Source organism: Carettochelys insculpta, chromosome 9 (genome assembly GCF_033958435.1).
Source record: "Carettochelys insculpta isolate YL-2023 chromosome 9, ASM3395843v1, whole genome shotgun sequence".
Lineage (NCBI taxonomy): Eukaryota > Metazoa > Chordata > Testudines > Carettochelyidae > Carettochelys > Carettochelys insculpta.
In genome coordinates, this window is record NC_134145.1 from 25,153,392 (window position 1) to 25,167,006 (window position 13,615).

At 48.9% G+C, this 13,615-nt stretch overlaps 2 protein-coding genes across 4 annotated transcripts in view; both read left to right on the forward strand.

Annotated features, from left to right (window-relative positions):
* DNAJB4 (DnaJ heat shock protein family (Hsp40) member B4) overlaps positions 1 to 2,147 on the forward strand; it is a 39,826-nt gene extending 37,679 nt beyond the window's left edge. For both annotated transcript variants that reach the window (XM_075002739.1, XM_075002738.1), the window contains exon 4: positions 104 to 2,147. In XM_075002739.1, the coding sequence (XP_074858840.1) occupies positions 104 to 337 (234 nt within the window). In that variant the 3' untranslated portion in view covers positions 338 to 2,147. The remainder of the gene's footprint in view (positions 1 to 103) is intronic.
* Positions 2,148 to 10,729: 8,582 nt separating this feature from the next.
* The window catches only part of GIPC2 (GIPC PDZ domain containing family member 2), a 56,288-nt gene continuing 53,402 nt past the window's right edge, over positions 10,730 to 13,615 (forward strand). For both annotated transcript variants that reach the window (XM_075002735.1, XM_075002736.1), the window contains exon 1: positions 10,730 to 11,178. In XM_075002735.1, coding sequence (XP_074858836.1) covers positions 10,927 to 11,178 — 252 coding nt within the window. In that variant the 5' untranslated portion in view covers positions 10,730 to 10,926. The remainder of the gene's footprint in view (positions 11,179 to 13,615) is intronic.

The following is a 13,615-nucleotide window of genomic DNA, read 5'->3' on the forward strand; positions in this document are numbered from 1 at the left end:
CAGTATCAGCATTGTCTAATTCTTGAATATGAAAACTTGTTTTTCTGTACAAATAAGCTTTTGATGGTTGCCTCTTTCTCATGATATGAACTATTTGTTTTAGGCTTTATGTGGCAGCTCGATCACTGTGCCAACAATAGAAGGAAGAACCATACCTATGACAATAAATGAGGTTGTAAAGCCTGGGATGAGGAGAAGAATTATAGGATATGGGTTGCCATTTCCCAAAAATCCTGACCAACGTGGCGATTTAATTATAGAATTTGAAGTAAATTTCCCAGACAATATACCTCCAGCATCAAAAGAAGTACTTAGGAGAAATCTTCCTGTTTCGTAAAGGAGTGGACTGTATTAACATTGTTTCATCAGGACACTGAAAATGCAGATGACTGACAAGTTCATGCTGTAAAAGTGCAATCTATATCCATTTGTGGAATATTCATTTCTTTTCTGGGTTCAAGGGTGGGAATGCTGTTATGCTGCATGGGAAGAGAATGGTTAAATACCAGTCACACAGGTGATTCTTGCAGTTAAAACACACAGGGAAAGTCTTTTTAGCCCTCCCTAATCAGAGTACTTATTCAGTATTTTGCTTACATGGAAAATGTAATCATTTTGCAACATAGTGCACACGTTTCTAATAAAGTACTTGCACATCCAAGTACTTAGTTCACGTGTCTCTAGATTTATCTATGTGATGCTACCTAATAATATCAGAAATTGGAGTTCATAGTAGAAATATACTCATGTATTACCCACAGCTATTTAAAGACACTGAAGCATTAACTGCCTTCCTTTAGATCTGAAGTCCCACATACTACCTTCCATTTCACAAAGCAAAGGCTAGCTGAATCAGTAGAGCTCCTGAACCCACTGAAGAGTGTCAGCCTTCTCCCAGCTCCTTCACTGTTTTACAGGAAATGTATTGAAGCTTTAGGGGAGAATACATCGCTACGGGGAAGGGAGTGCAAATGCAGCCACTACTCTGTGACGTGCGCCCTTCAGAAGTCCACCTAGGGAACGCTACTGATTTTGTGCTAAAATCCACTCCAATGGGATGGATTTCAGTCCAACCACTGGCAGGACAATCATGATATCTTTGGCTCCAGAAGGAGCTGTACTGTCATTTTGTGGAAGGCTGCCCATGGAACCATGTAAATAAAGGCACTTGGCTGACACACACACTTCAAGATCATGCAGCTCTCAGGACATCTGTAGTGTTAAAGGGCTATGCTATCTACCTACCTGTCCCATAAATAAGAGTGAAGGGACAAAGCCCAGCTTGCAGGTAAAGGTTTCTGAGGAAACTTGGGACTTGAATCAGAGCTTATCTAAGGCTATCAAAGTCTCTTCCATCAATTCAGTGAGCTTAGATAAGGCCCTTTTTGTGACTAGAAACGGGAGTTTCCTATCTCTTAAGGTGAAAAAACATAGGTAGAGGAAGGAGACACACCTCGGTAATGGAGTCAAGTATTATAACATGGTATAGGGCTGGTTCCCTTAGTTACAGTATGGTTTCAGTAATATAATTCCTTGCAGAGTTACTTTTATAACTTAGGTTTAAAAACATGCCACAGTGCTTTAATAGTGACATTCTTAAGGGAAGATTTATTTTTCTTTATAAGAAGAAAATATTATTCTTTTATTTGCGAACATTCTTTTACCTGTGGAAATCTACTGGTTACCTGCTTTGGGTAATTGAGGTTATAACAAGGTGTTAAGCAATGTCATGTAAATGATTTTCTGTAGAAAGGTGGAATATATATATAAGTGGAGGTTAATTAATTTAGTTAACCTTTTTAAAATGAGCCTTAGCACAGAGAGAATCCCACATTAATTTTCAAAGGAGCACATTCCTTCAAGATATTGTTAATTTTTAACTACAGTTTCTTTCAAACAGGTCACATGTATGACAGCATAAGTCATATTCATGCATATTATCCTAAACAGAGAACCTGAATAGTAGCTGTAGTGGGAGGGAAAAAGTTTTAAAATTAACTGCTATGTATTGCTTATGCCTATTGTTATCTTTATATATTGCGTTTACGCATTTAAAAAATTTCCAGTTTCGGTATGTTCTGTATGGCATTTCTCATGTGTTTTTGTTTTTTAATAAACTTGTTTTTAACTTTTATTTTTTGCTATGACCACATGCCAAACTATGAAGAGCAAATGAGGTTGAGCATTTGACACTAAGTTTTGGACATCACAATCTAAGTAGCTATAATACTTAAAATAACTGCAAATATTTTTCAGTATCTAACTTCAGGGAAGAGTAACAGGCTGAATTCACAGAACTGCATAGTAGTTGCTTGCAGTGTATGTGTAGTTGCTCACACATTCAGCAAACTAAGTTATTTTATTTCACCATTTCTGAATGTATAAAACTTCAGTACAGAAAAAGCTGCCAAATCATTCTGGAACATTGTATAGTTTTCTCTATACAAGGAAACTTTTTTTCTCACAGAATGCAGTCAGACTATTGAACACATTGCCACTGTTATCCTTGAAGAGATGAGTTCAGCAGGATTCAAAAATTACACACTTTGGCTGTGTCTACACTACAGAAATAACTTGGAAGTAGCTTACTTTGACGTAAGCAACTTTCAAGCTGGGCGTCTGCACGCACCCTGCTTCGAAGTAGGGCACTACTCCATTCCCAGGAATGGAGTAAGGACTTCAAAGCTGAGCTCTCTAGGGAAAATGTGTGTAGACTCTCTGCTGGCAACTTCGATGTAGTGCCTAACTTCGAAGTTAGTTCCTAGTGTAGATGCACCCTTTGTGTCTAAAACAGATTAAACCCTTTTAGTCTGGCACTCTCCAGACCTGACCCAGACTGAACTAGAAAAGATTCTGAACTGGGGGTGCTTAGTGCAGTCTCCATGGGTGTGGAAAGTAGCACCAGCCCTTGCAGATAGGGTCCCAGCCCTAGCTGCCCTCTGCTTTCACTCACCATCCTAGCCAGTGGGGATGGGCCCTAGCCATCAGTTCCTCTGGCATCATGGTCACAGCCCCGCCTTGCTCCACTTCCACCTTGATCCTCCCCCTCCTTCCCGAGCTTAAACACTGTAGATCAGCTGATTTGTAGCACTCCAGAAGCTCAAGGATGTTGATGGATGAGTGGCTAAGCAAGTGGTGTTCTGCATGTGCAGGAGGAGGGTAGAGGGAGGTGTTTGGCACTGATTTTTCCTGTGAGTGCAACAGTCCTGGAACACCCAAGCAGTTGCCCCCAATGCTGGACCACAGCTGTTGCTGAACAATGGAATGCTGGACTACAGAGCTTCAACCTGTACAGAGAAAACTTTCAAAAGTGCCTAAAGACTACATTTGTTAACAGATTTAAGTGCTTAAATCTGGGGCTGGGCCTTAACAGAATTTTCAAAAGTATCTAGAAGCCTCACTCCTCATTGAAGTAAATAGGCGTCAAGGGACTTGTGAAAATCTTACTGGGAATTTTGATGCTTTTTAAGTGCCTAAATCCCTCTTAAAATCTGGCACTTAGTTCCATTTTTAAAGCAATGGAGGGTAGACCTACATTAAAAGGTTGGCTTAACTCTGTCAGCCATAGATGTGAAAATAAGCCAGCCAGAGTCCCTGTATATACAGCAAACTACATTAAACAAAAATACAATGCTATTTAAATACTTTGGGATGTTCTTCTGCATTTTCAAATATATTGATTTCAATTACAACACAATACAAAATGTATAGTATGCATCTATTTTATTTCAAATATTTTCATTGTAAATATCAAGAAATATTTTTAATTTCACCTAATACAAGTACTGTAGTACTATCTATCATGAAAACTGAACTTACAAATGTAGAAATCTGTACAAAAAACTACATTATTTTAAATATAAGTCCACTCAGTCCTACTTCTTGTTCAGCCAATCTCTCAGACAAACAAATTTATTTACATTTGTAGGAGATAATTCTGCTGGCTGCTTATACATAATGTCACCTGAAAGTGAGAACAAGTATTTGCATGGTACTGTTGGAATCAACATTGCAAGATATTTACATGCCCAATGTGCTAATGATTCATGTATTCCTTCATTCTTCAACCACCATTCCAAAGGACATGCATCTATGCTGATAGCAGATTCTGATGGATTAAAAATCCACAGTAGTGTGAACCTATGCATGTTCTTTTTCATCCTCTGAGTTGGATGCCACCAGCAGAAGGTTGGTTTTCTGTTTTGATGGTTTGGGTTTTGTAGTTTCCACTTTGGAGTGTTGGTCTTTTAAGACTTCAGAAAGCATGTGTCATACCTCAGAGATGAGAGGTTTGGGGTTCAGGAATGGGGCTCCAATTTTGGGGAAGGGTTGGGGTTCAGAAAGGGATATGGGTTCTGGGATGGGGGTTCAGGGTGATGCTGGGAATGAGGAGTTTGGGGTATAGGAGGGTGGTCAGGGCTGGGTTGGAGGCTCAGCGTGGAGTAGGAGGTTGGGAAATATGCTTACCTGGTCAGCTCCCTTCTGGGGGTGGTAAGGAGGGGCGCCTGTCTCCTGGCTTCAGCAGCTTAGTGCTAGGACTGGCAGAGAGAGGACAGCTCTGTACTAGGACCAGTGGGGAAAGGCTCCCTTCCGCCAGCTATGACTCAACAGTGTGATGCTGTTGCAAAAAAAGCAAACATGATTCTGGGATGCGTTAACACGTGTGTTGTGAACAAGACACGAGAAGTCATTCTTCCGCTCCACTCTGTGCTGGTTAGGCCTCAGCTGGAGTATTGTGTCCAGTTCTGGGCACTGCAGTTCAAGAAAGATGTGGAGAAATTAGAGAGGGTCCAGAAAAGAGTGACAAGAATGATTAAAGGTCTAGAGAATGTGACCTATGAAGAAAGGCTGAAAGAACTGGGCTCGTTCAGTTTGGAAAAGAGAAGATTCAGGGCAGACATGATAGTGGTTTTCAAGTATCTAAAAGTGTATCATAAGGAGGAGGGAGAAAACTTGTTCTTCTTGGCCTCTGAGGAGAAAACAAGAGGCAATGGGTTTAAACTGCAGCAAGGGAGGTTTAGGTTGGACATTAGAAAAAAGTTCTTAACTAGCAGGGTGGTCAAACAGTGGAATAAATGCCAATGGAGGTTGTGGAATCTCCATCACTGGAGATATTTAAGAACAGGTTAGATAGATGTCTGTCAGTGATGGTTTAGACAGTACTTGGTCCTGCCATTGGGGCAGAGGGCTGGACTTGATGGCCTCTCGAGGTCCCTTCCAGTCCTAGTGTTCTATGATTAATGAGAGCACTCGGGTTTGAAATCAAAAGTGTCAAGAACAGATGGTGTACAAGTTGCTGAGTGTTTATTTGAACAGAATCTGTTGTGAAATCTGTTTCAAATTTTAAAAATCTGGTGAAGTTGAAACTTTTCATCCTATAAAGTATCAAATGTAAATTTTTTAGAGACAAATTAACCCATTCTTGGAAACCCTACTAGATATGAAATACAGAGCTTCACATTGGCATACCAAGTGCCACTTCATTATCATGTCTGTGTCTCCATTGAATACTGACAAATACAGAGTTGAATTAAGTCTGACTCATTGGTGTTTATATTGTTAAAATTATGTTATATATAAAATACTACAATTATGTGTTTTAACTATACATGTAAAATTATGGGATCTAAATTATGTATTGCATGCACAATATCTTCAAGTCATTGGCCGTGTCTACACTAGCCCCAAACTTTGAAATGGCCCCACAAATGGCCATTTCGAAGTTTACTAATGAAGCGCTGAAATGCATTTTCAGCGCTTCGTTAGTATGCGGGCGGTCGCGGCACTTCAAAATTGATGCGCCTCGCTGCCGCACGGCTCATCCCAATAGGGTCCTTTTCGAAAGGACCCCGCCTACTTCGAAGTCCCCTTTTTCCCATTTGCGTGGCCATTTCGAAATTTGGGGCTAGTGTAGACATAGCCATTGTGGCTCATTCTTTGGAAACATCCAAGCTACATCTACACTAGAGCACATTTCTGAAAGGACACCTTATGAAAAAGGGAATCAAAAGATGTCCTTTAGAAAGGAGCATCTACACATGGCCCGGGACTGGCGCCATTGATTCATGCCTTCGCAAGGTCTATCCACCCATTTGAAAGGGGCCAGCCAGCCTTTCGAAAGAGACCATCTATGCTTACCCACGCTCTCTTTCGAAAGAAAGGGCCAGGAAGTGCCATGGACAGGGTTGCATGGCAGCAATGCCTTTCTGGGGCTGCAGTCAGACTCTCCTTTAAAGGGCCCTTCCCCAACACCCTTGCCCTACACAGCATAAGGCCTGCAGGGCTGCTACCAGCCCCACAGACACAGTGCCTGCAGGAAAGACCAGCAGCAGCTGGAAACTCCGCTGGCTGCCACCAACAGAGTGGTCACCCTGCTGGGCACAGCAATGGTGGCTGCTCTGCAGCTCCTGTTGCGGGACACCCCAGACCCTCGGTTCCTCCGGTGCCCTACCTGCCAGGTGCTCTGCTGGCTCTGGAGCTACCCCACCAGCTCTGAGTGGTGGGAGCACCTCATCGTGGGGGAATGGGTCGATGACCAGTGGCTCCAGAATTTCCAGATGCAGCAGCAGACCTTTCTGAAGTTCTGCCAGTGGCTGTCCCCCACGCTGAGACATCAGGACACCTGGATGTGGTGTGCCCTCCCAATGGAGAACAGGGTCACAATAGCTGTCTGGAAGCTGGCCACTGCACACAGCTACTGCTTTATGGGCCACCAATTTGGTGTGGGCAATGCCATAGCTGGGACTGTTTTGATGGAGGTAAGGAGGGCCAGGCCATGCACCCACCAGGGAGGGGGGCCCAGGTGCATCCAGGGTGGGGCCCAGGACAGGGGGCCCGAGAGGGGGCTGGGGTGGGGCCTGGCACACCCCCCACATCCTCATGGGTGTGCATGTCCCTCACCGCCCCGACACATGGTGCGTGCCCTCAACACAAAGCTTATCTGTACTGGGGACCTGGATGCAGCCATTGTGGGCTTCATGGTGCCCGGGTTCCCAAATTGCTTTGGGACCCTCAATGGGACCCATTTACCCATCTGCGACCCGGAGCACAGTGGAGGGCAGTACATGAACAGAAATGGCTACTGTTCTATGGTCCTGCAGGCCATGGTGGATAGCCAGGGCCAGTTCTAGGACGTATATGTGGGCTGGCCCAGCTGCACCCATGATGCATGGGTTTTCCGTAACTCCGGCCTGTGCTGCTAGCTGGAGGTGGGGACCTACATCCCCCAGAGGGAGATCCCGCTGGAGAGCACCACGGTGCCCCTGTGCCTGGTGGCTGACGTGGCATATCCGCTCCAGTCCTGACTCATGCGGCCCTATACCGGCCACCTCATCCCCAGCCAGGAGCGAGTGCTTCAACGCACAGCTGAACCATGCCAGAAACGTGGTGGAGCACACCTTTGGGCAGCTGAAGGGCCGGTGGTGCTGTCTCCTGGGCCACCTGGAGGTGGGCATCCTCAGCGTCCCCCAGGTCATTGGTACCTGCTGCATGTTCCGTAATACTGTGGAGAGCAAGGGGGAGGCCTTCATACAGAGGTGGGCAGCCGAGTCCAGCACAGGTTACCCACAGCTGGCCACTGCCCCTAGCCACCAGGTCCACCATGAGAGGGTCTGCATACGGGAGGCTCTGTGAGAATACTTTGCACAGGGGCCCAAGTGAGCACTGCCCTGGCCACCCCCAGCTGGCCCACTGCACACTCCCCTCCACGGAGAGCACTCCCCATCACCACCTCCTGCACACTGCCTCCCCTGAGTACAGAGGGTTGTGGGAAAAATAAACAGGTACATTGTGCACGATAAAAATGTGTGCGTAATGTCTTACATGCATAACAGAACCACAAACTAGTTACAGGAGGAGGGGCATAAACTATTTACAGGGGGAGGGGCACCAAGGTTGGCCTTCCTGTGGGGGCCATCACTCCAGGACGGGGTGGAGAGCCGTGACCCATGCTGGCCCCAGGACCCCTGCCCCCCCTTGTCCAGGGTCTCTGGTGGAGAGGATGGGGAGATAAGGCTGAGGATCAGCCCCAGGCCAGTGGTGGGGCACAGCAGGGCCCTTTCCCAGGGGCTGGCAGGTGGGGCTGAGGTGGGAGGGGCTGCAGGAGGGGGCATCCAGGCCAGCATCTCCTGGAACGTGGCTGCACATCGCAGAATGCCCCCATAAACTCCCCCCAGGGCGCCTGGCACCAGGTGGCTTCTTCCGCCTCAAAGTGGAGGCGCTGCTCTGCCAGCTCCACCTGCCGCCGGATGGAGGTGGTGATGTGGTGGTCCTCCGCCACCCACCATTGGATCCTCCGGGAGCAGGGACCCCCTGGTGCCGGGAATAGTTCCAGACAGTTGCCGTCCCTTGCCTCTTGGGGGCTGTCTGGGACAATGCGAGGCTCTCCCAGCCCTCACACAGTGCAGCTGTGGAAACAGGAAGGAAGAGGGGGACAGCCTGTGAGTATTGACCCCTGCCCAGTAGCCCACGCCCCCCACGGGCAGCAGGTCCCTGTCCTCTGTCCAACAGCAGGGTGGCCCTGGAGGCCCATAGTTGCAGCGGGGTTCTCTGTCCCCCTGTGGGCAGCCCCCTTATGCAGTCTGGCCCCCCCAACCCCTCCCCCAGGGGCGGGGTGCAGTACAGTCCACGGGAAAGGGTGCTGAAGGGCACTGGTGGCTGTGCCACCATCCACAGGGCTGTAGCCCAGCTGGGCTGTGGATGGCCAGGGTCTGCGGGGGGGTGTGAGGGACCCTCAGATGGGTGTGGTGCCCCGCCCTGTGATCCAGGGTGTGTGCCCTGTTGGGTGTGTATCTGGGGGTCCATCACTGAGGTCGGGGATGCCCAGCTGGGTGATGCCCAGCTGGAGATGTGGAAGGGGAGGTCTATTACTGGACTGCTCCCCAGCTGCGGCGCGCTCTAGCTCTGGCCCAGGTGGTATGGGGCTGGCCAATGGTCCCAGATCCTCAGAGTCCTGAGGTTGGAGCTCCTTGGCGGAGCTGTCCAGGATGGCTGGTGGGAAGGAGGATCCCCATTGTACGGGCACAAACTGGGGGCAGCCCGCAACCAGGTGGCCGAGTCCCAAGCCTGGATGTAACCCTGCCGCAACTTCTTCACCTTACTCCTGACTTGTTCAGGAGTGGGGACAGGGTGACCTCAGCAGCTTGGCCCTTGGCCAGCTGGGTGAAAGCAGACACATTCCTCCACTTCATGCCCATGACTGGGTCACCTCCTTCTCCTTCCTTAGGCCCAGCAGGTCCTGGAGCTCATGCTCAGTACAAGAGGGGGCTTGCTTCCCCCTCCCCCAGCTGGACCTCTGCAAGCCCTGGACATGCTTGGAGGGGAGACCCTGGGGCTCCTGACTTGTGTGGGTGCTGGCCATTGTGCTCTGGGAGCTGCTCAGGGTGTCACAGAGGCATGCAGGGGTAGCATGTGCAGCAGCTGCTATCAGCATGCTAGCAACTTCCAGCAATGGGGTTTCTGGATCCATGCAGCTTTAAGGGCTGAAGCATGCACAGACTATAAAGCCCCGCAGGAGCTGGGCAGTCTTTCTCCAGCAAACAGCTGACTGCTGCCATGGCGGACCCTGCTCTTTCAAAAGAGTGGGGTGCAGAGTGTCTACACACATCCTCTTTCAGAAAAGGCTTTCAAAAGGCCAGCCTCTTTCTATTCCACGTTTGGAAGAGTGCTGTAAATTCCTGCAGAGCATCCTGCTGATTTTGTTTTCAAAAGAGTGCACAGCATGTGCATGAGTGCCACATGCTTTTTCGAAAGAGGTCCAGGGTTTTCCAAAGAATTGCCTAGTGTAGACAAAGCTCCAGTCAAACTGCAGCAACAGTCAAAAAAAGTAAACAGAATGTTAGGAATCATTAAAAACAGATAGAAGATATCTTCTTGCCTCTATATAAAGCCAAGCTACGCCGACATCTTGAATACTGTGTGTAGATGTGGTCAACTCATCTCAAAAGATGTAATTGGAAAAGTTTCAAAAAAGAGTGACAATATTCGTTTGGGGTATGGAAGAGCTGCCATATGAAGGGAGATGAGTAAGACTGAATTTTCAACTTGGAAAAGAGATGACTAAGGAGGTATGTGATAGAAGTTTATAAAATCATTACTATTATGGAGACAGAAAATAACTCCTTCCCATAACACAAGAACTGGGGGCAGGGGTCACCAAATGAAATTGATAGTATCAGGTTTAAAACAACCAAAATGAAGTATTTATTTACACAATATACTGTCAACCTGTGGAACTCCTTGCTAGAGGATATGTGAAGCCCAAGACTTTACCAGGGTTCAAAAAAGAAGTAGGTGCATTCATGCGGGATAGGTCCATGAATGGCTGTTAGCCAGAAGAAGCAGCAATGGTGTCCCTAGCCTCTGATGGTCAAGGCTGGGACTGTGGATCAACCACTTGATCATGACCTGCTCTATTCATTCCCCCTGGAGTGCCTGACACTAGGCACTGCTGGGGGAGAGGGTACCGGGCTAGAGGGTCCTTTGGTTTGACCCAGTGCGGCCATTCGTACGGAGTGCTGGTGAGTTGCTACATTCGTTAATCTCATAGCATCTATCACCACGTTATAAACCCGCCTGCACCCGAGCAGCTAATTCCGCCCCCGGCTGGGCCAGAGTGGCCGGGCCACAGCCTGGAGCCCGCTCAACTTCAGCCCCGCGGGCAGGCTCGGAGGCATCCAAACAACTCGCTCCGCCTGCTGGCGCCGGCTGCACCTTAGGTCAGTAGCAAGCGCCCAGGGGGCCCGGCGGTGCAACTGGCTGGCGGGCTTGCCCCACCGCTGAGGCGGGGAGAGAGCGCGGCTGCCATTGGCTGCCATCACCTGGCAGCCGGGGAGCAGCCAGCGCCGCCCGCTCGCCGGGGCAGAGTCCAGCCCGAGGGGAGCGGCCGGTCCCCCGGCCCGGCAGGCGGCGGCTGCTGAGGGACGCGCCATGCCGCTGCGGCTGCGGGGTAAGAAGCAAGGCCGGTCCAAAGAGACCTCCCGGCTGGTGGAGAGCGAGGAGGCGCCGGCGGCCCGCGGGGGAGGCGATACCGCGCCGCCCCCTCCTGCCCAGCCCGGGGCCCGGCTGCTCTTCCACGCGCAGCTGGCCCACGGCAGCCCCACGGGCCGCGTGGGCGGCTTCGGCAGCGTGCGGGAGCTGTACGAGCAGATCGCCCAGGCGTTCCGCATCCCCGCCGCCGAGGTAAGCGCGGGGCGGCCGGCCGGGGGGAAGCGGGCAGGCGGCGTCAGGCAGCGACCCGGGCCGGGAGGTGTCCTGGGTGTTGACTTTGCAGCTGAGCCCTGCAGCGTCGCGCCGGGCCTGGCGTTGTGCGCGGGGAGGGGGCCCGGGCCAGGCCGTCACGCCCGGGCACCGCAGCGCAACCTGCTGCGCTTCCGCCACTGGCAACGCGAAGGAGCCGCTTCCAGGGCAGCACAAGGCGCGGGGCTCGAAGCGTGACGCCCCCTGGCTGTGCGGGGCGACCGCGGCCGCCTGGCATTAATTGGCTGCTGTCTTGTGGCTGGATGTATTTGAATGACAAGAACATCCTGTGGCTAGTCCCAGCGGGGAGACCGGGTTGGTCTGTCGCTCACAAATAACAAGCAGTCCTGGAGCACCGCAAAGGCTGAGAAATGAACGTATCTGATGATGAGCTTTCCCGGATCAGACCTGGCACACATTGCTTGTTCTAGGGCTGGTCAGCCTAAGAATGAGTTCAGGGTAGCTTCAGGTAGCACTCCCGGCCTTCCCCCCTGTAGTTTGTTGTGTAATCACCCACAGGGGGACTTGAACCTGAGACCCGTGGGCAGGAATTTGTATAGTTGGAGCCAAGAGCTAGTAAGCGTTCAGCTAAGGCTGTAGAGGAGCCTGATCCTTCACCTACAATACAGTAGAACCTTGAAAGCCACACTTTTGAGTTATGCTTAACTTGCATTAAGCGCAACACAAAGTCCAACTCCCCTGGCCCGGCTCAACCCTCCCAGCCCCAGTTCAAACCCCACCCTGTGCACAGCTCCAGCTCACACCCCTGGGCTACATGACCCCAGCTCAACTCCATCCTCCCACCCCCTCCTGCAGCCCTAACCCACCCCAGGCTTAAGCCCCTGCCCCTTCCCATGGCCCCATCCCACCACCAGGCTGAACCCTCCCCAGCTGCCCCCCAACCCTAGGATTTACCTTTCAAAAGGAGCTCCATGTGCTCCTGCTGCTTTCCAGGCTACAGAAGGTGCATTCTGCAGGTGAAAAAAGCCACCCCCGCACTTACGCAGATTCGAGTTATGCGAAGGTATGGGATAACGCAACCCTCATGTAACTCAAGGGACTGCTGTACTATAGAAGATGGACTGCAAAATGGCGCTTTCTGGGGCCTACATCAACCCTATAACTCCTCCTGTGCAGTGAGGATTAAGGAAGGTCGATGGGAGGGTTGCTCCCATCAGCCTTCCTCTGTGAAGACAGGCACCGAAATCGATGGCTGAAAAGTTGATTTCAGCTACGCGATTGGCATAGATAAAATCGCGTCAGCCGTCGACTGCTATGTCTAGTGTAGACATAGCCTCATTCTTTCTCTCTGTAGGTGGTCTAGGTGCTACTGCATGGGACAGTGAACAACACACTCAGGTGTGTGGATTACAGTTGTACAGTCATATTTTTCAAAAATGCTTTTCATTCTCCATTGCTTTTTCAGAAGAGCCACAGTAACAGAAGGGAGTCAAGGCTGTCAATTACCAATACAGTTTGTTCTCTAATCACTGTAGCTATATCTGTGTTGGAGAAAAATGAATTCCCTTACAGAACAAAAATTTTAACTACCTTGGTGTTCAGTGCAATTTAGCACTTGTAAACTAAGCAAATCACATTCACTGGAGTCAGTTTTGTTAACTGGCATAGTAGGGAAGAATAATTCCTTTCAGAGCAAGAATTACTGGGCTGCATGATCATAGTGATTCCTTCTGGCTTAAAAAGCAGTGGATGTAAGTGACTACAAGATGCAAAGCCTTTAAAAATCAGACCCAGATTTTTAACGGGAGCAGTTTTTAACTTCAAAAGTATGGGGGGGTGATGGGGTAATTAAGGTAGCAGCATAGGATGCTCCTTTCCCAGACAAATAAATAAATAATTGAAAAGGCACACTATTAAGGTATGTGAATTAAAGCTATGGTAGGAAGGTCCACCCTTTCCTTAATAGAAACCTTCTTTGATCCATTTTTAAGTCAAGATTTAAACTTGATTTGTTTGGATTATGGTTTATTTGTGTTTGTAAATGCATTGCTTTCATCTTAGCATGATAGTGACTCTGTGCAACTGTCCTTGGGTGTAGCTGTGGACACTTTACAACTTGAATGTCAAACTAAAAGTGCAAACATTCTGAAATTCTTATATTTGATTTTTACTTAAAAAGTTTTATTTTTTGGTTTTATAAAGTATGAGTATTATATATTATAAGTCTTATCACTATAGTCTGGTTCATATTCTACTAGGATAGTGGGGAAAAAGTAGATTTTGAGAAGAGAAAGACCTTTGGGTGTAAAAATAATGACCATATTGGTGAAAACATTCTAACCAGCCATATTTCATTAAGTAATTAAGAATTACATTTTTTCCTTTTTCCCCATGTACCAATCCTTGTCCTTCCACATTT